This window comes from Crinia signifera, chromosome 4 (assembly GCF_055691185.1).
Source record: "Crinia signifera chromosome 4, ASM5569118v1, whole genome shotgun sequence".
NCBI lineage: Eukaryota > Metazoa > Chordata > Amphibia > Anura > Myobatrachidae > Crinia > Crinia signifera.
The window spans coordinates 226,597,072-226,624,492 of record NC_139220.1 but is presented as its reverse complement, the minus strand read 5'-3'; the positions used below and the strand labels follow the sequence as shown (position 1 = coordinate 226,624,492).

The following is a 27,421-nucleotide window of genomic DNA, read 5'->3' as shown; positions in this document are numbered from 1 at the left end:
AAATTTGAAGTCAATAAATTAAAAAGTCTCAATAAGAATTAACCCCTGATGAAGTCTGTAAAAGACAAAACGCATTGGGTTGTCATCTACTTGCTTTAAGTACATCTAAATGTACAAGTAAATCTATTTGATTACACTAACCTTGTGCCCACTACAATATATACCCAACTCCACCTTCCCTCTGCCCAGTGCCATACCTAACCCTGACTACAAAACCCCAGTACCAACTACTAAATATATACCCCCAATTCCACTAACCCTGTGCCTACTGCTATATATACTCCTGTACACACTAATCCTGTGCTCGCTGCCATATAGCCAATTCGGTAGTACGGATGGTATAATGGTTAGCATTCTGTACATGTATGTGTTTCTCTGTGTACTCAGGGTTTCCTCCCACATTTCAAAAATAAACTGGTTGGGTAATTGGCTCACAATAAAAAAATAAAACATGAGTTGTAAGTGTTTTCATGTATTTAGGGCAGGCTAGATAAGCCAAGTCATTGTTATCTGCCATTGAATTCTATGTTTCTATAGGTAAAGCAATGCACTCTGGGTGGTCTGCTGTACGCCTATGCGATTGCAGATTAAATTGCAGTTACCAGGAGTCTGTTCATCTATAATAAAATGGCAGATGACTCTAATGACTATAGACATCTAGTGTATAATAGCAGAGTCATTGTCTCGATTGCTTTGTTTGGCCACCTCCATATTGGAGACAATTTCAATCTGTATACTCATTACAAAGAACACTCTGCAGTGCATGGGAAGGCCCACCAACCAGACTCAGGATTGCAGCTGCATGCTGTGCTAACAGTAATGAACTGAGGGCCAGGGCTACGAAGGGACTGAGAAAGGCAGCACTGAGTGAGGATCAACATCAGGAGGACTGGTGGTGAGGACAGGTGACAAGGAAGCAGCTTATGCCCAGGTTACTTATATGACAAGTATATTACAAGTAACCTTGGCACAAACAATAACATAAAAAGTAATTGGTAAATGTATCATTATCCATTACTGTGAGGTCAGTGGTGTCTGCCGGTGTAAACACCTACAGTATATGACTCCTTCTAAGGTAACTTAGTCATAACATCTAACTTAAGGTGCCCATACACTAGTCCGATTTGGCCTGATTTCACCGGATCGGGTCGAGAAATCGGCCCAGATTGGATGTGTTTGACATCCCATCTGATTCTCTCAGCCAATCAGTGGCCAGCCAGTCTTTTGAAAGTATTTTTTTAAATTATGCTACTGCTGCCCAGCTCTCCTGCACCCTGCCACAGCTCCCCGGGAGTTTTACATGCGATAAATTGCATGCGATTTATCCGATGTACAAATGCCACATCAGAGTGCCAAATTGCATGTGAACCTCCCCAGGAGGCTGCGGTGGGCAGCTCAAGGAGAATTTGGTCAGACTTGCCCTTAGAACAAGTCGGACTAGTATATGGGGGCCTTTGGGGTTAGCGTATTAGAGTTAGTTAGAACTTTGGGTTAGGGTATTCTGGATAGGGTATTAGTGTCCATTTGGGTTTGGGAGGCCCCAAACTAGTGCCTAAGATCCCTTGAAGTCTAAATTATTATGTTTATGAAGCTGGAAAAGATTGCATTAACCTTGTTAAAGGCTTTGGGCAATATCAATCCATAGTGATGATATTACAAACATATGTTACAGCTTTGGTTGGCAAACAATTCTCCCTCTAAGAACATAGTGTACAGTGCCAGGGCAGGTGAACAGTGCTTCCTTTCCAACTAGGAAATGGCTAAACAACCGCATTGCTGTACCTGAGAAGTTTTCCTCTTGGGTGCCAGCCTATCATCTCTAGTAATCTTTGGCATTGCATTTGCAGGATGTGTGCCCAGCCTTATGCTATGTTATGGAAAAACAGTGGTGTGACTACATGCAACATACTGCTATTCGTAAGGCTGCTTGGTGTATAGTGTTGTGACAAATTGTAGCACAAACTGGAACACACTGTGCTTACAAAACACAGGTGTCAGGCCTGCTGAGAGGCACAATCTTTAAAAATGCATTACTAATATGTGTACATTTAATTTTTATTCTGTACATGCAAAGCTGTCTGTTGCTTCTGCCTATTGTTAATGCATTGGCCATTTGAGTGTTTCTGTGTGCCTTGAGCATTAATTTTCTGATAGAGGCTGCTGTCTGTAGGGAATACTGTTGCAATGAAGGTGGTACAGTATGTGTCAAAGTAAATGAATGGCAGGACCCAAGGTTTCTCGGCAAAACATTGCCCAGACCATGACCCTGCCTCCATTTGCTTGCCTTCTTCCCATAGCGTATCCTGACACCATCTCTTCTCCAGGTGAATGATGCACATGTACTGGACCATTCACATGATGTAAAAGGAAAATTTGTTTAATTAGACCAAGCACCTTTTATTTTGCTCCATGGCCCAATTCTAATCCTTAAATACCCATTTTAGGCACTTTCAGGGATGGATAGATTTCCCGGACCCAGAGACTGTAAGAAGCAGCCCCGCTTTTTTACCTGTCAGGCCACTTGTGAGGGTCCAGCGTGCTCTAGCAGTCTTCTGTTCACACAGCCGAAGTACTCACAGTGGTTGGGCCTGCGGCCTCTACATAATTCTCCTGCTATCCCGGCAGCATGAACATTGCCACCCTATTGGGTGCAGCAAAATCCAAATCTCCTTGCAGGGTTCCCTGGAGAAGACCACAACGGTGCGAGACTCTGCACCCATGCTCTGGGTTTAGTCTATTCTCTAATGCTAGTTTCTAGACCTCTCATTACTCATATGATAAAAGGGACTACATTAAGCCTCCTACCTTTCAGCACAATGCAGCCCTGGAGACATCCATACAAAAAATCTTGACAAAAAGGTTCAGAATCGGAACACTGACTGGTCTGCGGTTATGCAACAAGCACTGTGCATTTCTGATACATTTATATCATAGATATACCAGACAGGCTATCCTTCACTCCCCATTTGCACAACTCTGTTATTGGTCCAATTTTGGTAGTTGTTAACCACTGCATATTGAGAACACCTCACAAAACCTGCCATTTTGGTGATGCTATGACCCAGTCATCACAATTTAGCGTTTGTTAAAGTTATTTAGATACTTAAGCTTGCCCATTTCTGCTGCTTCCAACACATCAACTCCAGGAAGTGAGTGTTCATTCATACCGCTTTCACATCACAACTAATTACCGGGTACAAGCCGTTTTGACCCGGTAATTAGCGCAATGTGAAAGGGGTTACCATGTCCCGAAAACGGTTAGCAACACAGCAAAATGAACCGGTAAAAAAGCAGAGTCCAGTTCCAGTTCGTTGCCGTGTTGCAGTTTACCGTTCACACTATGGAGGAGGCAGCGCTTGGAGCAGCGCCAGCTCTAAGCGCTGCCTCCTTCCCAGCCCCTGATGATGTGCCGACTCCCTGCAGCACCCCTGGATGACATCAGCGAACCGGCATTATTGTCAGTTCACTGTGGGCATGTGAACATTCCAAAATGAAGGTTCACGACGGGACTGACCCGTTTCAAAGTCCCAGTGCGAACCTTCATTTTGCGATGTGGAAGTAGCATTACTGCCTACTTGACAGGGTTCTTTGTAACAAGAGAAACAGTGTTATCCACTTCACCTGTCATTGGTTTTAAACTTATGGTTATATATGTATATATTCACATTTCTAGTTCCATTGCAAGATCGGTCAAACCTTTGCTTATAAATTGGTATCATGAGAAGTCGCTCATTTTATGAATACAATAAAACCCATCTACCACTATTTACCCATCTCAGTAGATTATCTTTACGCAGTCATTATCTTCTTCTACCTTTCCCTTTCCCCTGTACTTGCACCATTCCAGTATTACTCAATCTGTGACAATCTTTCAGTCGGAAAATCTGAACTTTTTGACGATTTCGTTCAAACCTATCCAAGTAACGATTTTTCGACTGTCTGAAAAGCACATGGACTGTTCAATTACTACCATATTACTGATCTCTCTTATACCGCTTTCACACTGCCAAAACGTTTTAAAAAACGGTATTTAAAACAGGTCTGAGCCTTAGATTACCGTTTTAAATACCATTCACATCAGTCAACCCATTTAATCCCCTGAACACGTTTCAAGGCAGAATGCAGGGCACAGCCGATCACAGGTCTGGAATCTGTTGTTTTTACTAAATACCGTTTCAGAGCCATTGTCACTGCATAAAAAAATGGCTCTGAAATGTGTAGGACTTTTTATACGTTTTGAAAGACCGGTTATCTTTAACTGGTAAATCAACTCTGGCACTTCCCCACTGCAGCCTTAAATGTTTTGTAATGGGAAAAAAACGGCAATATACTGTTTAACAAGTGCAGTGTGAAAGGGGTATTTGACCATTTTCAGAGAAGAGGACGACAGCCTTGAAAAAAATAGCCTGCAGCTCTCCATGTGACAGACGTTGCTTGTATTAATCTTTGAGAGCCTGATGTACTCTGTCATGAGCTGACCGCTTCCTACCTAAACCTGAGATCCAGCCACACTTCTCATAACCATAGGTTTTACTTGATCTCTAACCCCAAGTCTAACGCACAAACTATACACACATTTACCTTTACACATGAAGTGTCCAACTGCTTACTCTTCACTTCTAACCTTGTAGTCTCCTTTGTAAAACCTGCTCATAATTATTTGACAGACTACCTGATGGAGACTTTACCCACATCAGGCAACAGAGTGCTGCCATTGTGAATACAAAGAGTGTGTGATCTTGTGCGCTGGCACCTTTCCAAAAAATTGTGAGGGAATAAATTCAGTGACAGAAAACAGTTAAAAGGAATATACTCTCCTTATCCTTGGTTTCTTCGCCTAACTAGAGGCTCTCCATAAATTTGTTTGATGGAGGTATATGAAAGATAAAATTTACATCATAGTGTGATATTGTCACAAACCATATTTATTTAGAACACTCATTAAAACACAATGTCACACAACAGATAATAAGCAACCCTGTTGCTATATGCAAAATATCTAAGATGGAGGTTTACCAGATTCTGGTGTTTAAAGCGCCTGTAGAAATGGTCTTGCAATTCTGGAATTACCCTGGTTCTCTGGAAAAACCAAAGGTCTCAGGTGCTTCAAAGGTCCAGGTCTGGTCAAAACTCTCCTTTAGTGACACTCTCCAGGCTGCTGCAACGCGTATCGGGACCAAATGTCCCTTCCTCAGGTGTTTTGACCAGACCTGGACCTGGACCTTTGAAGCACCTGAGACCTTTGGCTTTTCTGGCGAACCGGGCTTATTCCAGAATTGCAAGACCTTTTCTACAGGCGCTTTAAACACCAGAATCTGGTAAACCTCCATCTTAGATATTTTACATAAAGCAACAGGGTTGCTTATTATCTGTTCTGTGTGACATTGTGTTTTAATGAGTGTTATAAATAAATATGGTTTGTGACAATATCACACTATGATGTAAATTTTATCTTTTATATACCTCCATCAAACAAATTTATGGAGAGCCTCTAGTTAGGCGAAGAAACCAAGGATAAGGAGAGTATATTCCTTTTAACTGTTTTCGGTCACTGAATTTATTCCCTCACGATTTTTTGGAAAGGTGCCAGCGCACAAGATCACTCACTCTTTGTATTCACTTAAGCCCACTGTTACTAAGGGAGTAACTTTTAGTGATTAGTGCTGCAGGCATTATTTTCAGTACATAGTGTCTAGACTCTAATCTAAAGGTGGCCATACACGTCCCGATGCGGGCTGCGTGATGTGTGCTTTGAGGTGCACGCTCCTGCGGCACCTCATTGCACAGTACAAAAAGTATGTGCTGCACATACTTTTTGTACTTAGTTGTCATCGCATCGCATGCACAACGCATGCACAAGGCATGCAATGCGATGTGATGCGTGATAGTTAAGCACAGAACGCACGCCCACATTGGTGCGTGTTTGGGCGGCATTACACACAAGAGTGCTGCCATTGTTGTGTGAGAACACACAATAGTCTTTTGCCATCATTTTTCACAACTAAAAACAAACAAAAAGATACAAATAAACACCTGGCAGCTGTTCTTAAGGGGCCTACACACAGTGTTCTGAGCGATGCTAGATCATTTAGCAAGATCGCTCAGCACACATCGATATGCTGAGCGATCTGTCAGGGACAGTGTTCTCCGGTGAGAGCACTGGCCATGACCCCGGTGATTAACTAGATTTATCCAGCATGCTGGCTATTAATCACTGGTGCGATAGCGATGCATGGGGCTGTGCATCGCAATCGTTGTGCCCCTACACACAGAGCGAAGTAGGGGGATTTCCAAAGCGATCTAGTGAGATCGCTTAGAAAATGCCTGGGAATTGCTATGTGTGTAGGCCCCATTACTCCCTCCTTCTAAAACTGCCCGCACCACTGAGTTGCCTGAATACACTCAATGATACAGTTTAAATGTACAAAAAAGAATTGCACACTGAAATAAAGATTCGTATATATTTTAGATTTCAATATTACTGTCAAAAATACATTGTATGATTTTACATAGGCTTTGTGCTACAGTAGAACACAGACAAAACAGACAATCATTATACTAAATGAAACATTAAATATTAAATAAACAAAATAAAATGTGTAAACACTAAACGAAACAGGAAGAATTTCTAATGCAGCACACACCTAATCAAGTGGTTTTACATACAAAAACAAAAAAACAAAATGGATTAGGACTTTCTATTAATTTCCAGTCTACATCAAATACACAGAATGCAGTGAAGAAAAACCTCTGGAGCTGGTCCATTTTTTTTTTATATATTTTTGTTTTTATTATTATTTTGTCACCTTCGTTCAGTCTCAGATGTCTCTTTGCAATATGTAATCAAGCTATTTTTGATATATCCAGAGGATTTTCTCTGATGTGGCTTGCTCAGCACCTTGCTGAAAACTGAGGGTTTGTTGGAGTTTCTATGTAGGATTTCAATTCATATGCTGCTCCACTGTCCACTTCCATAGACTTGCGAGAGAATAGGAGTCGCACATCTCCGTGGAGGTAGATCTTTCCTGACTTGGAACTCTGGAACCTAAATGTTAAATGAATAGTTAGTAGAATACGACACCTAAATATATACAGTTAGGAACAGAATAAAAGACTGATCTCTGCATATATGGGAGAGGAGGGGGGAGGAGGGGGGAGGGGGGGGGAATTTATCGGTTTACTCAGACATCATGTAAAAAGAACTGGATGAACTTGGATGGCATTTTCAATATAATATATTGTATTATATAGTTTTGTGACCTAGAACAAAACGGAGGTATGTGTTATCGCAACGTGACTTCAGGGAGAGGAGCAATAAAGGAAAAACCAGACGCTTTACACTTGGGCACATTAGTTCCACTAAGCAATAACAGACATCCACGTGAGGGAAGCTGCAGGGAAATGCGAGTATTTAACAAAGGGAGCTCAGCCTATGCACAGATAGCCAAAATAATAATCAATTAGCGACACAAGTAAAAATGAGGAAGATAGGTGCTAGAGTGGGACGGGGAAACCTATTGGAGCGGAACAGGAAATCTTTTGAAGAGTCTGATAAAAATGCAAAAATAAAATTATTTAGCACCATATCACTATAGTCTTACTTTTTCAGTCATAGCTTTATTGTGTGGGTCTGACACTATCAGGACTTTAAAAAGTAAGGCATTCCAAAAACTGACAAAGTGCCCTAGTGCTAATGTAGGGTACACACCACGACGACCCGCTCACGATGCACATTGTGAGCGGGTCGTCCGTGTTTCTTCAGACCCGCTCACGATGATGCGGGGGGGCACAACCCACTCACGATGTGCACCTTGAGCGGGTCCGATCCAATGGCGACCCGCACCCGGCAGTATGGTTGTTATTCAGATCCTACCTGCAGCAGGTAGGATCTGAATAACGACCGACCGACCCGCGGGACCGCGCATCGGATCGGTATCGGTCCACACCAGGACAGAAAAGGGCCCAATCACCACACAATCTACATCCAATTGGTCGGAATTGGATCTAGATTGAGGGGATCGGGCCCTAGTCGTCCTGGTGTGTACCAGGCATAAGGCTCACTATGCCCTTATAGCTTCTCTGGATACTTAAAAATATGATCTGGATAGGAAAAAAGCACCCTAACTTAATATTTGGTTGCCCATGCATTGGCAACAATAACTGCCTCCAAATATTATCTGTGAGCCATCTATAAACTTGCACCTGTCTACTGGTAGTTTCTCTAACGCCTTCACTGCAATTTGTAGAAGCGCCTGAATGTTTGCAGGATTCATTTTCTAATGTCAGAATTTGTGCTTGTGGGTGCGTGTTTTGGGTCTTTTTCTATTAAACCATCATTCATTGGTTAATTCTAGTATTCACTCTAGAATTTCTTAGGGCAGTGTGCTGACCACCTGACACTTTTCAATGGGGAGGACATTTTAGATTATAAATGTACATTAAAAAAAATAAAAACGCACACTGCACTAGAATTAAACCCATTAAACATTGTCTTATTCTGTCATTACGACTGAATATTTAATGTGCATAGCAATTAGGCATTACTCTGTGTGCTATAATGTGTCTTACACATTATACCACACACCATAATGCCCATTGCGGATGATGGCATACACGGAATACCCATTGCACATGACGGCACATACCGAAAGTTCTCAGCGGCATGTCAGCGTGATGGTGGTGGTGGGGTGACTAAAGGGCACTCTGTGTCACACACAAGAAGGGCTGGGTGCATTTTGAGGTTTTACAAAGGGGCAGGGTGTGACACCATGCAAAAAAAGCTTAGAGGGAACACTATCTAGTTAGGTGAGCACTGACAATTTATCACAGGAGACTAATTTCTAATCTAATTTTTTTTCTACCATTGCTTTTACAGATTGCTTTGGTTTTATCCTCTTCTATTCTACAGCTATTCTGTGCTAAACCAGAATCTCTAAAGATCAAAGCTACTTCACTACAGGTCTTCTATTCACCAAAAGATATTGAACATGATTGACTACAAATTGTAGAGTGCCAATAATGTTAAACATAATTGTATTTCCATGACATGCACCTAGACAATGTACACTGGGGGGAAAAGTGTTTAAAATGAACAAATATTTTAAAAAGTAATACTGATATAGTCCCATAAACCAGTGTTAGATATGCCATAATATTAAAGAAAACTGCAACAAATGAGAATTATTCAGGTCAAAAAAGGTAGCAAAATGCTCACGACCTCAGATATTAGAAGGAAAGCTACAACAAATGGTACTTACCTCAGGTGAATGAGGTAGCGCAATATTCGCTCTTCTGTCTTCAGGTTCTCGGGACCTGTCCCCTTCTCTCGTTTTACAGGAACAGAAAACGTTCTCTGCCGCAGGAATGTCTGGTGATTGGCTGGCATCTTCTGCAAGTCATATTTCACCACAAACATCTTCACCACAGTTTTGTTAGGATTAAATAAGGTCTGAAATGCAAGGGGATGGTGATAAATATGGGACTACAATATACAGACATTTGAGAACAAAATAAAAAATGCAGCTCAAGGAAAAATGTAACTCATCTTTGTATCGCACCTAGAGCAGTGCTGAGCATTTGTGGATCATAAGGAGATGGATTTAAACCTTCTGAACAATATAACAAGATGGTACAACATTGCCCATGTTGTCCATTACAACACTAACTTGTGATCTCACTTGTATCCAACCAGTTACATTGCCAGCATCAGTATTTTCCAATTTAATAGAAGAAAAATAACACTGATCTCCACAGCGCAATAAGCACTTCTGCCCAGGGTGACACCACAAAGCTTCCACCAAAAGCTTTAGGACATAGAAAGATACAGAAAGGATGGTACACCCACTGGCGCCCGAAAGTGCGCTCAAGCTTTCTGTCATCACCTAACGGACCGGACGTGTGTTAGCCACAGTGGGGACATTAGGAGATCCTATCCTGCACCGTTGGTTGGACCAGCCGGATTCCGGGATTTTACCCCGAAACGGGTGATATGCTTTTATCTTTTTATCAATTGTGAGTGCACTAATAAAATTGTTATGCTTTTTATACCATACAATATTGCACTATCCAGTTTTTACCAGCCCTATAGGTTCAAGTGAACCCGGGAGGAAGATTTTTTAAAGACTTGTGACATGCGCATTTATGATCTGTCTATGTGAGTGTACTGATTGAATTAAAACAACCTGAAGTGCCTCACAATATTGCACCATGATCTTGTCTTTTTGTGTTTGAGTCTTTTCAGATCAATGTGTTGATTATCTGGACTTATACAGCTAATTCACTTGTGTAGGTTATATTGCATCTCGCCAGTGGGTGTACCATCCTTTCCGTAATTTTCCAATTTAATGTTATTTTATTAATGTCCATGGATATGGAGTCTCCTTGTAATGCTGAACCAATAGACACCTTATTGAAACAATTACAATACACACAATGGTAAAATGAAAGGGTATGACTATGCAAAACTAGGTCCAAAAGAATACTGAATCCCTTAAAGGTGGCCATACACACGCAGATTTATCTGCAGATATGTCTGGATGGAACAAAAACATGGTTATAGATGAGAGCAAATGACAGTTGACTATTTGCTTGGAAATGCTGGAAAACTGACAAACTGTCACTCATCCATAACCATGTTTTTGTTCCAACCAGCCAGATCTGCAGATAAATCTTACTAGTGTATGGGCACCTTAAATCTATTACTCAACAAATGCAACTATAGTCAGCGACGGACCAATAAATATTCAAGATCCATTGATGCTGTTCTAACCTCATGAGCTACTGCTCAAAAGAGTGAAGCACTGGCCTCTTCTGGGCATACAGGGGTATGGCACATGTACAGTTAAGCATTCAGGTTACACATGTGCTGTATAAAGGCTGAATCCCTGCTAACAGTTCTGTGGCAGCTGACAAAATATTTGTTGCCTTATGGCAGGGGTTCTCAAACTACTTTGCCCTGTGATCCTGTCAGATGTTAAAATGATTACAGGACACCAGCAAGTTACTGCAGAATGACCGCCACACAGCAGCATTGCAGTGGCATAAAATAGAATTGACGTGACAACTAATGTGATCACTTAATTTGTTACACAATTGCAGCGACCAGCTCCTTTGGAGCCCATGTCATGCATGTGTTTTTTTTAGTATATTCATGCAAACTTTAAATCAGGCATGTCCAAACTATGGCCCTCCAGCTGTTGTGAAACTACACATCCCATCATGCCTTGCCACAGTTTTGCTATTAGGGAATGCTAAAACTATGGCAAGGCATGCTGGGATGTGTAGTTTCACAACAGCTGTAGGGACACAGTTTGGACATTCCTGAGTTAAAGCATGAATAGAATGAATAGATTGTAAGCTTGCGACCAGTGCAAATACATTCATTTATTTTGCGCTCAGGTTACTTCATATTTTTCTTTGCTCCCAACTCTCAATCAGCCACAAAATCATCAATTCCCCCCCAAATCCCTTACTTTTATACTTAAAAAATTGGGCAAATGAACTATAACCACACATACCACTTGTATGGTTCCAGAAGGAGGTATGCGATAACCCCTTTTGCCAAGAGACTCCAGTGTAATGTTACCCTGTGGCAGAAGAAAACAATGTTATTTTAAATTGAAATCTTATTATATATACAAACGCGATAGTGTAAAAGTTCTCATGAATACTGGATGAATTATTGGAGCTTCCCATTCAGTACCTCAAATGCTAAGCCCTGCAACTGCACTCCTGCTGCATGAAGGGGCCTCCTGCTCTTTTAATATGTTAGGCGGGAGATAGATAACTTTTTGAGTTTATAGTCCTTAACAGTGCCTTACCATGTATGGGGAGGGAGCATTGTCCTCTGAAACACTGAAGAAAGACACTCCGACAGGCAAAGTCATGTGTGTTGGGCAGAAGACGCCACTTGCCCCAACATCTGCTGTAAAACCTTCAACTGTGCCCAAAGTTTCAAAACGATAATTTAAGACAGACTCCTGAAAATGAAGAGTAAAAACTTGAAAACAGCTAATACTAAGCAAATTATACTCCATCTAATTGAGTAATGGTGTTTTTAACCCCCCTCCCCCTCATCTCTGATATTAAACTGCTTTAACAACCCAGCAAGGTTACGTAATGAGCTTGCTAAGTGTTGGATTACAGGTTGGTGGGTTATGTAGGTTATAACTAATTTGTGCTACATAGAAAACCTATACATTGATCTGCAGAGGTCTGTCCTATATCTCTCACATGAATGCACAGTGTAGGCCAGGGTGCATGTCCCCTGTACAATAGCACCCACTGCTAGGGAGATGGGACGGAACCTGGCTGAAGAGGAGGAGGAGGATGAGCTGCCGAGCCACTAGGAATGAGGCAGAACAGAGCAGAAGCCAGAGGGGGGGGGGGGGTAACTGTATACAAAAATGGTCTGAAAGAGTGCCCACAAAGTAGTTCTGGGTTTTACTTATACTAGAATTTATAATCCTTACAAAATCATCTAAAAACACACCTCAAAATTTCCCAGAAGGCTCAGGCAAGGAGCGGGTGGAGCACTGCAACTGAGCTGTCTGTCCGCACGTTCTGCACCAGCCTCCTTTTTCTCACAGTGACGCTGTCTGGTAGGGATTCAATGGGAAATGTTTCATCTTCACAAAAGCAGACAAATGTCATTAACAAGAAGCTATATGCCTAATGCCCGGCATCACAGAACTATAATGAACTGGAAGTTAGCTATCTGAAGTGAAACCTTTTGGCTCGCAGGGGAATTGCCCTATAATTTATTTTAAGTAGAATGTGTTTATATCAACATGCCCTAGACATTTGCTGCTGTGGCCATACTAGCATCTAACAGTCATTTCTTCATTTATGTGTATTATTCCGCAACTACACATTCTCATGCAGACCAACCACTAGGTGGTATAGCCAAGTTTTTATTATGTAAAGATGAAGTAGACGAATGCTGGTGGCAGGTTATTGCTGTCACTTTTGCCTTGTACACACAATGCGATTCAGGGTCACTTTGGATTCGATTTGGACTATATAGTCCAAATCGTATCTAAAAAGACCCTGAATCAAACAGTTTCAATCCTGATGTGTGGCCCCGCCCTCCCGACCAATGCCAGCACCCCGCCACCTGTCGATATCGAATAGATATCGATGGCCGCCTTGTGTACACCCCTCTGAAAAACAGAGCAGGTCAACATAACCATATCAACAAAAAAATCATTGATTTACAGAGACCAATCTCAACAATGCATCTAAGGTATCCATGTCTCACCAAAATGTGCTGTAGTGACTCTGCTTATCCTGTACATGCCAGGGATGTACCACTGAGACAGAATCTCATAGTGATGCTGCTTACAGCTGTGCTATCTTGTAAGGATGCCAACACCAAGTTAGTGCTAGAACTGCCAACAAGGCGTAATTATGGAGATGAAGATACACAAATAAAATGGTCTTTTTGCGGTTAGTCAGGGCTATTTTTCTGCAGGCTCCAGCAGGAACTGTGGCCCTTAATCTAGTTCACTCTTTCTGACAAAATATTTCTAAGATGGACAAAATTATGTGCACTGCAGGTGAGGCAGGTGTAAAACCCCACCCAAATCTAATTATCTCTGCACAATTGACACCTGCCTCACCTGCAGTGCACATGGTTTTGTCCATCTAAGAAATATTTTGTCAGAAAGAGTGAACTAGAATAAGGGCCTCCGTTCCTGCTGGAGCCTGCAGAAAAATAGCCCTGCCGTTAGTGATCCATATGCTTTGTGTCTGTATAATAAACTTCACTGCTACAGGTACAGCACCCGCACAGCAGAAGAAATTCTATAGCGGATAGTTTTTCCTCATGATCTTGGCATCCAATCATGAAAACTTTGGTAATATGTATTCTACAGTGATTATATGAATTCTCTACAATCAAAAACATAACATCTCTTTATTTTCAAATAAAGATAAATAAATACCTCTTTGTAGCTAAACCTTTAAATTGCAGTATGGAAGTGTCCAGATCAAAATATCCTGACTGTGTTTTTCTTTGTGGAACCTAGGTAACAAATAATATTCTTTCATCTGGTAAATCTTAAATTCCAGAGAACATTGCAAGACAGCTCACACATCCAATTTGCAAACAATGTAATTACAGACAACCAGTAAGCGAGGACACATTTGTACTAAATGACTATAGAGTGGGAGACAACAATTGTATTTACTCTGCACTTGTATGGAAATTGAAAGAAAAAGAGATATCCAATTACACTATGACAATGAGGACATTCTAATTTAAGCAGTACTTATAAACACAAATACAATGAATATGATTCAAGTCATATTTATGGAATGTGAACATTTATAGAAACAGAACGTCTTCAGAAAATTGAATATACCCAAATGCATACGCATCTTGCTGGGAGAATAGGGATTTCTAGGACTGTTTAGTTACCAAGATAATTATGCCTAAGGTGCTCGCTACAACAGAAAATAACAGAAAGAAGTCCCAAGACTCTGCATTGTACAATGAGGAATTGGGGAGCTCACTGTCCTCTCCAGAATATTACACAACATTATTAATGCTGTAAATATGTCTTGCTATCAATGGATAGAACAAGGAGAGCCAAAGAATATGCTTCATTATAAGCTTGCACACGCATGGCTACATTAAATATAACTATGGGTTTATACAAATCCATAAAATAAAATAACTTACAGGACTTGACAGTAAAGGTAAACCTGTGCAAGGGTGGAAGGCCTTCGTAGAGATCCCATCCAGAGAATGAAAACCCTTTTTCCTCCAATTATTAGAAGGTCGCAGTGGTACCAATTTCTGGAGGGACACAAAAAGAAACTTATTCCATATATAGGTCACAGAACATTCCTTAGCCAAAAATATTAAAGTATAATTAGATCAACATCTATTGAGTCAATGGGGTGTATTCAATGCAGCCGGCAAGGGGGTTAAACAGTGGGGATCGTCGAAAACAAGCGATCCTCGCCGTTTAACTCTCGTGCTGGCCGCTCACCCTATTCAACCTGGCAGGGAAATCTTCGCTGTCAGAGGACAGCGAGGATTCCCCCAAACAGTGAGGCTCGCAGCTAATGCAGGGAGCCCGCTGCATTTAGCCGCGAGCCTAGCTGTTTTAGCAGCCGCACACGCCGTTTTCCCCCTCGCTCCAAAAACCTAGCGAGGGGGGAAATGGCATGTGGCAGAAAGCATTGAATATACCCCAATGTATCTAATTGCTTAATAATAAAAAAAATGATAAAGCATTTCCCTTTTTATACCAGCTTTGCAAACCCTAGTTTTAGAAGTTAATTCATATTAGATCTACAATGTCTAGATCTACAGTCAAAAGGTCAACCACTATTGGTCAACAGGGTCAAAAGTTCGACCTGGTCAAAATGTTAACATACAATTTTCATGTTTTTTGGTGTCTATGTCAACATAGGTCCCCTCGCTATGCTTGTCTTTTGACTGTCAACCTAGACCAGGCATTCTCAACCACGATCCTCAAGGCACACCTGCAGTGCAGGTTTTAGTGATATCCAGGCTCCAGCACAGATGGTTTAATCAGAATCCCTCAGATACTAATTAAGTCACCTGTGCTCAAGCCTGGATATCTACAAAACCTGCACTGTTGGTGTGCCTTGAGGACCGTGGTTGGGAATGCCTGCCCTTGACCCTGTAGATCTAATGACTGCATACCGGTTTACAACATTGGTAAACGGATTACTGTTGCTTTTTTTTTAAGTTAAATCAGTGGTTCCCAAACTTTTTTAAATCACGGCACCCAAGAGCATCAGAATTTTTTTCACGGCACCCCTAGTCCAAAAGTTTCTTATTCTGTAAATTGATTTGTATGCCATACATGGGTTTATTTATGTTTGAGGGACAGGATTAGCTTGTGTTTGTCCACATATTTTATCATTGGTAGCCCACCAGCAATGGTTTTTGCCTTTTACAATGACCATAAATAATTTCAATTGCCACTAGACCACTAATCCAAGTCACCCCTGCAAGTGTCCCGAGGCACCCCAGGGAGCCTAGGCACACAGTTTGGGAACCACTGAGTTAAATGGTTCTGCTCCCTCTAGTGTCCAAAATGGTGCAACAACACAGAAAAGCTAAAATGCACCAGATGTTCGTTAGAGAGAAGGGTTTTTAATTCCACACTGACAATTCTTTTTGTAAGTCTTCCTATAGGTTATATTTTTATTTTCTTTATTATTTTTGTACTATTAAGTTTTTGTTATATTCATAAAGATATGGCGCTACCCTTCTCCAACTGGGATTTCATAATGTAAGAAGAGGAAAACGGTGGACAATTGTAGGGTGCACTCCAAAAATATACCTGGAAGACGTCCAACTGATAATTCACAATCCTAAAATTAAACTTTTATTATTACAATTTTAAAAAGGATGGTGTGCTATTCATAATCAGATGTGTCTTTTAGAGAGCAGAAAATGCTGCAAGATAAAGTAGAAGGAGGTTTCATTCCATAAAGCACCTCCAGTAAAACAAACCTAGTTTCTCCCAATCCATTTGTTGTAGTAAAATGGCTGGCATTGTGTGCTACAACTCTGCTTTCATCCTCTAAAATTCCCAAGTCCTTTACCATTATGATTATTATGTTGTTTTTATCATGATTTAACTATATAGATATCTATATCAGCACTGGAATAGGTGTCTTAAGCCAAAGCAAATAAATTCCATCTGCACCCTGTCATTTTTGTTGTGAAACATGTTTAGTTAACATTAAAAAGGTTTCCAACACTTATTAATGCAGACTAGTGAAGCACTGAACTTCATTGTATTGGATTGCTGCATGGAAGCAGAGGAGGAACTATTGGAGACTAAACAGTGTCTGAACACAGACATCAGGAATGCTAGAAATGATAGGAGACTTGTGATTGGATGCCATCCTCCATTGCAGAGTCCGATACATTTCTGTAAGCTGTACAATGTAGTGGAATCACACAAACAGTAGTTACCCCCACTAACAAGCACACTGAAGAGTGGGGCTGTACAAACCAACCACCCTTGCCCTGCCCAAAATAAGTGGAAAATTCACATAAGCTCAGATGCATACTGAGAACTGAGAGAACTATAAATGTTATTTGATTACATATTAAACATTTGTTTACTTTTGTGATGTGCATCATTTTTTATATTATGTAGTAAAGTTCCAGAAACTAGCTATCACTTACATCAGCATGCAAACGTTGACCCACCCAAACCTGAAATCTTTTAATATACGTACTGCTTGTTCTGTATTCTTTAGTCGCTCACATCTTAAACAGTTCCCGCTGCCTTTCCCCTGCTCTTGCTTGTCACAGTCACACTTTGCTGGATCCTCATTCTCATCATGAGTTGTTTTCGGCTTGTCCTGGGTCTCTTTGCATTTCAGTCCCTCTCGGTCTTTCTTGACATAATTTCCAGTGCTATAAATTTGTGTGTTATGATCAGACCCTTGTGCCTTCCTTACGCCCTCAGTACATTTAGGCTCTGAAGTTTGGCAGACATTACCAGTTTTCAGAACCACTACATTTCGTGAACAGTTTTTGTGGTTATCGAGATGTACACAGTCAGTGTTTCTATTTTCAGCTGCGTTCATTTGTTTGTTATTGGAAATGTGGATATTTGTGGTGCTGTGGTTTGAGATGTGATGTAGAGTTCCTTTACTGGTGATTTTTTCAGTCTGACCGCTGTGTTTTAGGTCTCCTCTTTCAGGCAGCTTGATCACATTTTCCTTACTAGACACTGAGAGTGCAGGTGGGGTGTATTTATTAAAAGAATGTTGAAATGTGCTTGAAATGGGTTCATTGCTTTCAACTAGAATGAGTCTCCTCCTTGCTTGAGGTTTTGGTGAGGTACTATCTCCAGCAGTATGTTGGGAGGAAGTGATGGGTGTATCTGAATCGGTTTTAAGTTTTCTTTCCTGGTTGTCTGGGGTTAGATTCAAGTCTGAACTGGGATTAAACAGGGCAGGCGTTTCTCGGTCTATCTTGTTGGAGTTTTCATCTTCACATGGGTTTCTGAATATTTTGGAGCTTAAGGGGTTGGAGTCATGCATTTTGAAGGAACAATTAGATATGTGTGAGGATGACTGATCACACTTTAACAAATGCTGTGCAATTCTTGCAATGACTTCCTGACGTTCTTGAATTAGGGTGCCAATCAGGGGATTGGTTTCTGCTGGCTGGCTTAGGTGTAAGTTGTCGGGCACATCGACCAAAGATAACGACTTGAAGTTTCTAACAGGAGATCCTTGTGGTGCTGCCTTTGGATCCCGCATCATATTAAAACACTGAATCTTAGATGGTGAAGTTCCAAGGTCATAGCCATTACTAACTCCAGAAATTAACTTCATGCTTCTACCGGGAAGAGAGAGATTCATGCTTAGGCTTGTTCTAGCTTGCAGCAACCCGCCAGGCTCAGCAGTCCATGTCTGCTTGCTACATGTATGCTGAGAGCTGGGCGCACTGTGCTGACTATTCTCCTGTGTCTCTCGAGGCGGAAGACCACTCTGCTCATGTGAAGAGAACCTCTTTTCATAGACGCCAAGACTGCTATGGATGCTACAGTTCAACACTGGATAACTGGATTGTCTAGGCAAAGACTGGACACGGACTTTCAAGGCCACATTGTGAGATACATTAGGAACAGGAAACACATGTTCAGTTGGTGTATGAGTAAAATTCCACTGTAGCTCTCCATCAGCTGCACTCACTCTGTAAAAAAAAAAAATCACAAAGCAGATCATTAAAACCCAAGCATCTACTCACACTCCCAGATTGCACATTCTGACTTTTCGATTTTTTCTCACACTTCAATTCACATCCATATGGTTTCCCATTATAAAGTATACAACTCACTAATTTAATAGGATGCAATTTTTGCAAAAAAATTACCAAAAATCACAAAACAGATGGCAAGTTGAACATGGTCTGAGTTTGACAGAACCATGCACAGATCACTGCGATCTGTGCATAATTCGGTTAAAAAATTTTTTTTTTAAAAAACACGCGTGGGGTCCCCCCTCCTGAGCATAACAAGCCCTGGGCTCAAAGAACTGGTCCTCGTTTTAGAAATTCAGGGGTCAAAAATCATATTGCTAAATCCAGGATCTAAAACCAGCACCAGGCTCAAGGGCCGGTCCTGGATCCCACCATACGGGGGACAAAATGAGTAGTGGTCCCCCGTATCTTGCCAACCAGCACCAGGCCCAAACAGCCAACAGGGTACTGCCACATCCAGGGTAAACTTTTTATGCCCCGTTCAAAGCATTCATGGCAGTACCACTTTGAAAGAAGCCTGATTGTTTACATTCGTGGCTCCTCCCACATGCTGTAGGTAAGACCCACCCACCAGCAAATAAGGAGCAGCCTCTCTCACAGGGGTACTGCCAGGCGGTGAAGACATCGATCCAGGATTCGTGTGGCAAGTATAATTTCCCTCAACAGGTACTTGTTTGGATTCGACATGAAGAAGAGGACAGGCCTTTGTGGGAATCCATAGGTAATGTATGTGTGATTGCATGTAGTAAGTAATAAAGTTTACTTAGTAAAAGTAATACTGTTTGTGTCTGTGTTTTATTTCACTATTTGTTATGTTGTGGAACTACAAGACCCAGCTGTCCCCTTAATGCCCTGCATGTTGGGACTTGTGGTTCTCCAAGTCTCTGCATGCGGTGCAGGCTTGCTGGGACTTGTAGTTCCACAACATTACACAATAGTTTCATTTAATCTTAACCATTTATCAGCCCGATGCCCACCGCCCCAGGGGCACTGGGGACAGCCCCGGCTTCACTCTAAAGGGGGGGACCCCACTCCTCCAGGGTCCCTGCTCTGGCTGACTATCCATGGGGATGAATGCATTGGCCGGGGGAACTTGCATAAAAAGTTTCCCCTGGCTGTGGCGTTACCCTGTTGGCTGTTTGGGCCCGTGCTGGTTGGCTAAATACAGGGGACCCTACTAATTTTGTCCCCTGTATTTTGGGAGCCAGGACCGGCCCTTGAGCCTGGTGCTGGGTTTAGAAAACCTGGGGATCCCCTATGCTTTTTTGACCCCTGAATTTCTAAAACCAAGACCGTTTTTTTAGTTTGGGGTTGGTTATGCTCAGAAGAGAGGACGCCACGCGTTTAGTTTTTTAACACTTATCCCACAGGTGCATTCATTCACAAATTTTCATGACTAAAAATCGCACCATATCGCATTTTTCAACCGCAAATTCGCATCCCATGAAACAGTTGATTTTTCAAAACATTCGCATTTTTAAACAATGCGATAAGGTGCGAATTCAGACCCTTACTAAAAATTGCATCCTACTAAATGTCACCCCATATGTAATGCCTGTAATTTCTTTTTGCTGTAAATCTCTAAAAAGAAACAAAAATGTTGAGGTTATGCACATACAGGACAAGTTTTGACTTTTCAGAAATTTGGAATTGAATAAAGGAAATTCCAAAAGAGAAAAACTTAAAAGCTCATCCATAATTTGTAACCAGTATTTAAATTAAGTCTGGGACCTCTAATGTGCACGTCACAGATAAGGAAACCCTGCTACTTCAGCTGTTACAAAATGCAAATATGGGAAAACCACCATTTCCTGCCAAACATGTGCCTTGCACCAAGTTGATAAAAGCTTTATCAAGTGAGAAACGGCAAGGTGTTGTAAGAGCCTGAGCACAGGGTTGGATATCACGGACTAAGCTGAGAAATGCAAAGTCTGTATTCTCACTACTCGTTACGGCCCTCACAGCTGCTAAAATAGAAGTGTTTGCGGTATTCCCCCACCATACAGCATAACCATTGTTGAATCAACACTGTGATGGTTACTTGTATAACTTTTTATTTAAGAGTTAGCTAGTAACTGCAGCTACTCGTAAAAAAAAGTAAGACCTTTTTTAGCTGTACCCAAATGTAGACGTTCTCATTCAAGGAATAAAACATGACATCATAAACACACTTAATGAAGCTCAGGATTTGACCTTCGTGACAAAAATCATAAATGAACTAGTGCACGAGGAGGTTGCTGACTCTCTCTCATGATATAGAGATCTATGTTTTTAAATGATAGCTACAATGTAAATTGTAGAGAATAACTCCCATTCAGGACAAGGTCAGAACAGGAGTTATGATGCCCATACACTAGGGAGATATTGCATACAATCCTTTGATTTTGACCGCATTGGTGCAATAAATTGAAGGACTGTATGCACATCGAATGTATCCCCTGACGTGATGCAAGAGCCCGCTGGTTACATAAAAAAATATGTGCTGCACATAATATTGATCACATTTTAACGACATGCTATTGCTCAACACACGAGTGTCAGTGTACCAGAGTGGGCATCAGTGTAGTGGAGCAGACGGCAGTAGTCAGCGGCGAGCGGCAGAATTGGAAAAAAAAACTTTTTAAAACACTGGGCAGCCCTCTGAATGCTTTCTCAGCCAATCAGCAACCGCCTGAAAGTGAGACCTCTGATTGGCTGAAAGCTCTTTCAGCCAGAGGGCCACCCAGGGTTTTGAAAAGTTTCAAATTGCAGCCGCCGCTGACTACCGCCGCCCACCAGCACTCCACAACACTGACGCCCGCCAGCCCTCTTTCAGCACCCGATGGCATGCGGCATCGCATGCTGGAAAAAAGCACATCGCCTAACCTACTATGCAAAGATGCTATGCAGATTGCAATGTCCGTATCCAATAGCATAAGTGTATGGGCACCATTACCCTTACACTTTCATCTGAGGATGGTAAAAAGGTACAGCATTGATTTACAGTAACACAAGTTCATGCTTGGGGACTGCCTGCCTGAACAGTGCCAAGGAGCACAATGAGAAAAGTGATGTTGACCGTTGTGGAAAAAACACACAATTGCACAATTAGCAGACATCCGACTGTTGCTATGGGCAACACCACTTTTGCACTGAACTGGTTTTTAGAGATCCCACCTGGAGAAAAAAAAATAGGTTTGGTTTATCACCTGATCAATTCAAGTGGATAGGACTTCAACACCGAATACCTACGCATCCCATGAAACAGTTGATTTTTTATCTAGAAACTTGTGAAGCTTTTAAAACCATGTTTTATTGTTTAAGTTCGCTTACCGGTAGATAATGTTTCGTGGCACAACCCCGTGGGAAACACTCAACCAGGCGCTTAACTGAGAAAAGAAAACAAAGGAACGGATTGCCAGCAGTAGCGTCTTCTCTTCAATGAAACGATCTCCACTCCTAGCAACACAAAAAACATTTCAATCAAAAATTGGGTTTATTACGATTATGATACGGTGCGCAATATATCATTATTAACGGGACGTCTCAGGAAATGACCCGTGGGATTGTGCAATCAGCACAAACTAGACGATCTGAACAATAATATATAATTTCGCTATATCACCTAATGTGTACCTGGGGTAAGGTTTAGTTGTGTGCTCTGGCTACATATTGCACTAGCATTTCACAGGCTAGCAGTAGTTTGCCAACACACTGTCTGCCAATTTTAACATTCTGATCCAAATGTTTTGCAAATATTACAGCAACATCTTATATTCATTAACACTGTTACATTCTCTAAAACATGGAATTGTATTTGTATATGCACTTTTGGTCTTGTAGTGGGTTTGGTATATGATCCCGGCAGTGAGAATCCCAACACTAAAATACAGATGCCAGGAATGTGGACAGATTCCTGGTATTTCATTGCTACCCCACCAGTCCTGCAGCCTAATCCTTAGCTGGCCATACATCAGAAAGATTAATCTTAAGATCGATTGCGCTCATGATTGTGTACAATTTCCCTTGAAATCCCCGGCAGTCCTTGGTGGTTTTTGGACACACAATCTACTCACAATCCATCATACAATCAGTCATACAATCCATCTACTGCATGATTGTGTACACAAGATGTGCACACAATCTGCATACAATCCATCTTACAATCAATTGAGATTGTATGATTGGGTACAATATCTTTCTGATGTATGCCCACCTCTACACACTCTACTCATCCCCACAGCCCAACGGTAACACCGCCTTCTTCCACAGCGTAACCCTAATCTACTCCCTAGTGCCAAACCCTCATCTTGGTGATCGATTTCAATTTTCAGGGTCAGAATTCTGGTAACAGGATTTTGACTAACGGGATCTTGACCACATCCCTTTGTAGTACATGGTTCTCTATAAATTAGTGAACATCTAAATGCTGAGATTTCTTACAGTTTCTATGTAACCAGGACATGTATTATTGACAATACAGTTCATGTAATAAGTACCATGACTATGGGACCTTGCTGTAAGTCTAACAGCAATACAAGGAATCAGTCCTGTTTGCTGTAAAACGAGGAGATAGGAGCCCAGTAGTCTTAATTTACATAAATAAAAAGTATTTGAAGTAAAGCGAACAGGAAAGCACTTGTAGTGTCGCTAAGGTATTTGTATGTATTGTCCTGTGCGAGCATGGCAGAATAGTGAGAAATGTAGCCTTCACACAGTGCATACATAGGCCATGTGTAAAACAATATTTTCACTCTCTGTAGTTAAATAATTACATACCAATTGTTTTTTACGGTTATGATCTCTGAAAGTGTCACCAATACACAGAAAGAAAGATGACAATGCCAAGTCCTCTCATGTAAACCATTTATGTTAGTAAAAGTAACGTACTGCCTGGGAACCGGCTCCAGGGTCCACCTTTCCAGCAAGAGGGCATCTTGTTTCATCGCAGGATCATTTACATCATTCCCCTCAGTGCCTGAGCCTTCATCACTATAGCAACAGTCTGGGAGCAGCATCACCTCAACCATGATGGGAAGATTATTTCTCCACAGAAGAGTGACCTCAGACCTAGTTTTTCTAGCTTGACGGCACTGAAACAGAAAGGGTGCAACATATTATATGGAGTAGAAAATTAGATTAAAGTGTGGCGCTTAATAGGCATTTTAATTAAACAGTGGAATCTTATCTAGCATGCCATAGAGACCTCATTTCCCAATCCTATAAACAGCATATTTATCGTATTAAAGAGGTTTACCAGTACATACATATCAGTCCCTAATGAAAAAAACACATGCTACATGAATAACAATGCAGCCCTTGCATTATCTATCTAAAATGTCATATATATGAAAATAGAGAGGTTCAGAGTGCGCTATGAATAATTATACACAACTAAAAAAAAGTCTATTTAATAAAAAGATGCCCCATGGGCAACATCAAAAGTACAGTAACACATTTAATATGACAAGAAATAAATATCCTTCCATGGTCTTTCCAACAATCAGACCAACGCGTTTCATCAAAAATCAGGGGCTTAGAAAGCATTCAATTAGGTAAACCGATTGGCACTTCATACAAGGGAAAATCTCATATATATTGCAATGGTGAGGTCTGTGTTCACAAAAGCTGGTAGTGTAAGAACGAATATGCCGCCAAAAATTTGAGCTAAGCAATGGACACTGCCCGGAAACATGCTGTCTCTGGGACTAGATGAATGGGGGTATTATCAGCCCCAAAACCAGTATAGTATCACTATTAGAATGACAGCCCATATATATCAGGACCACCAGATGTATGCTCACAGGAATCCAGAAGCTGAATATTCAGCAATCGGTTTACCTAATTCAATGCATTCTAAGCCCCTGATGAAGTCTTGTTTTTGACGAAATGCGTTGGGCCTATTGTTGGAAAGACCAAAGCTTTGAGTGAAGTGAATAAATTACATAGGGAAATCACATCGCATCGCATGCAATGCGATTTCCCTACAGTGCCGTACGTATGCTAATTGGGCGCCCGGCTACTACATAAGTACCAAGTTTTATTAGATAATACAATTGTCTGACAAAATGTAGAAGTAACTCCATTTCATTTTTTCTCCTTCATCGTATCTGGGAGACACTGCATATATGTGTTTGTTCTCCACAATGCTCCAAAAAAAAAAAAAAAAAAAAATAAGAAAGGCTGTCCAGAACCGAAACACAATATTCAGCAGGCTTATTCTGGGGGTGTGGTATGGGATTCCGACAGTCATTAGCCCGACATCGGGATCCCGACTGCTTGGACTCAGACAGCATGGCGAGCGCAAAAAAGCCCCTTGCGGACTCGCTACGCGAGCCACCTATTCTATTCTCCCTCTATGGAGGTCGTGGCTGTCTGCGTTTTGACAGTCGGGATCCCGACGTCAGCATCTAGTCCTTCAACCAAATCAGTGGGTACCTCTTTTTGGGCAGTGTGCTAGGATGTCTCCTCCTAGCAGCTGTGTAAAGCTGGGTACACCTAGTCAACAGTAGATCTGTAAATATAACAAGCACTAGTTGTGCTGCAGGGCAAACTCCATAGGTCTGTGAATGCCTTGGTAAGAGGCATACTGGGAGGGAGGGAGGGGTAGCTGTGGTCTTTGTAATAAGATGAAGATTAGTAGTTTTAAATGTGAATAACTTAACTTTCTAAATGAAGCTCAGCGTGGCATCAAATGCAAAACAATATAAACCCACAATCCAACCACAATGCTAAAACCACTGTCCCTAAGTAACTAGGCAAAGAAAAAAAAAAGTAGGAGAGCAAATGTCCAAGGTAAGCTATTATAAGAAGATTCACTGCAACACTTGACTGTAACAGCAGTGGGATATTACACACTTACCTGTGCCAACTTATCACTGCATTCATGCTTACTGGGTTCAGATTGACAAGACTGTGCTGGAGGACAGTGGAGACCTTCTGTCCTGCCTTTCACCGAATGCTCAGGTGTCCGACCTTCTGTAATCAGTAAAGCGAGGTACACCAGGAAATCCTCCGCCTCATACTCAAAGAACTCATCCAAGGAGTCTACAAGAAATCAAATAATTCAGAAATATCAGGACTGGAAATGAACAGGGAAAAAAACCTGCAAAAGTGACAAAGCAGACGTTTTCCATTCATGATCTTTGGTTTTATATAAAACGCTTTTTTACTGCCAGAGCAGCCTGAAATAAATTCCTGACATTAGCTTTATATGAATGTACAGGACATATGGTTTTGTGGTTTTAAGAGGGAACCAAGATTACTCCTTCACACAACTCTAGTAGGAGAGTCTTCTGCTCAAAGCATACAAGGAGTTTCTGCAATAAGCACAAAACAAATAAATCCTGTTGCATATACAGAAAACAAAGGGGTTGTTGACTCAACTAGGAGTGAAGCAGTGCTCTCATCATCAGCACTTGGTGGACCCTGAATTGTGTAGTTTAGTAAATATACCACAACGGAGCTGCTAGCTTAAATGTACAATTCAGAGGCAAAAATCAGTGACTTACTTTCTTATGCCAACACAACAACATGTTGCAAGAATTGTCAACATTTCACCCCAGTGGACTTAACTTTAAAATATTTATGTTATCCACAAAATCATTAATACGGATTAAACAAAGATCCTAGTATAATTTACATACATAGTACCAGCTTCATATTAAATACTGGATACTTTTGCATGTATTTTTCACAGTAGTAGTAGCGCTATATACAATACAATTTGTAATTCTTATCTGATGGTTCTTTAACACTACAAAAGGGAAGAGCACCTGAAGATAGAGACAGCCTTTGTTATCACACAGTAAAACAATATGGCTGATATGTTGGGAAAACAAAGCAGACTAAAATCCCCAAGGATGACCAACTACTAAAGATTGCAGAGAGGAGTATAGAAAGTTAATGGATTTAAAACCTTTCTGGTCCAAAATGCCATCAGCATCTGGTAACATGGTGCGTTTTTAGGCCATCTTACAACTGCACTACGATAAGCTATGGGATATGGCGGTTTGGGTTTAACTGCCAGTGTCTTGTGCCTGCTCTGGTCAGCAAATAGGCCAACAACCCGCAGTACGTGTACTCATTAAAAAAAAAAAGTCTTAAGCCTGCTAATACAAGGTGCATCTATGTTATGGTGTTTACACACGGCAGATATGCCGTGCTATGCGAGTCCCGATACGATCAGATGGTATCGGGACTCGCATGCTGCAGAGGAACAATTTAGACTATATAGTGCAGATCTGCACTATATAGTCTTGCCTGCCCTCACTATATCGCTGCCGATTTGCGCTCACTCGGGAGCGCACATCGGGCTCGTTAGCCCTAAAAAGTCAACAATTAATATGCGATATGGCTTCCGATGTTCACTATATGGGGAACATCGGAAGCCATATCGCCCCCGTGTGTACACACCATTACTCATACACCGAGCACAAGGGGGGGAGGGGGGGGAGTATTTCTACAAACCTGTTAATTGTAATCGGTACTCTTTACATCGGGGGTAAAAAATCGCGGGCATCGCATGCACTAAAAAATCGGGTGCGACGCGATGCCCGCGATTTCGCATAGGGATCAATGTTAAAAGTGTGATTGGACGCGATTTTAGTGTTAAATGCCTCAATGCCCGCGATTTGTCCATAGGAAACAATGTTAAATGGGCCACAGAGC

General features: G+C 41.4%; 1 protein-coding gene across 2 annotated transcripts in view; it reads right to left on the bottom strand.

Moving 5' to 3' along the window:
• Positions 1–6,447: 6,447 nt before the first annotated feature.
• ATOSA (atos homolog A) overlaps positions 6,448–27,421 on the bottom strand; it is a 50,037-nt gene continuing 29,063 nt past the window's right edge. The window contains exons 1-12 of one of the 2 annotated variants that reach the window (XM_083183891.1): positions 26,670–26,692; positions 25,614–25,798; positions 23,642–23,844; positions 22,085–22,210; positions 17,236–18,706; positions 14,684–14,800; positions 13,944–14,023; positions 12,491–12,596; positions 11,820–11,978; positions 11,517–11,585; positions 9,258–9,448; positions 6,448–7,045 (exon numbers count right to left, since the gene is read on the bottom strand). In XM_083183891.1, the coding sequence (XP_083040017.1) occupies positions 6,892–7,045; positions 9,258–9,448; positions 11,517–11,585; positions 11,820–11,978; positions 12,491–12,596; positions 13,944–14,023; positions 14,684–14,800; positions 17,236–18,706; positions 22,085–22,210; positions 23,642–23,781 (2,613 nt within the window). In that variant the 5' untranslated portion in view covers positions 23,782–23,844; positions 25,614–25,798; positions 26,670–26,692 and the 3' untranslated portion in view covers positions 6,448–6,891. Of the gene's footprint in view, positions 7,046–9,257; positions 9,449–11,516; positions 11,586–11,819; positions 11,979–12,490; positions 12,597–13,943; positions 14,024–14,683; positions 14,801–17,235; positions 18,707–22,084; positions 22,211–23,641; positions 23,845–25,613; positions 25,799–26,669; positions 26,693–27,421 lie in introns of those variants that run through there. The other variant, XM_083183890.1, reaches the window with a different exon arrangement.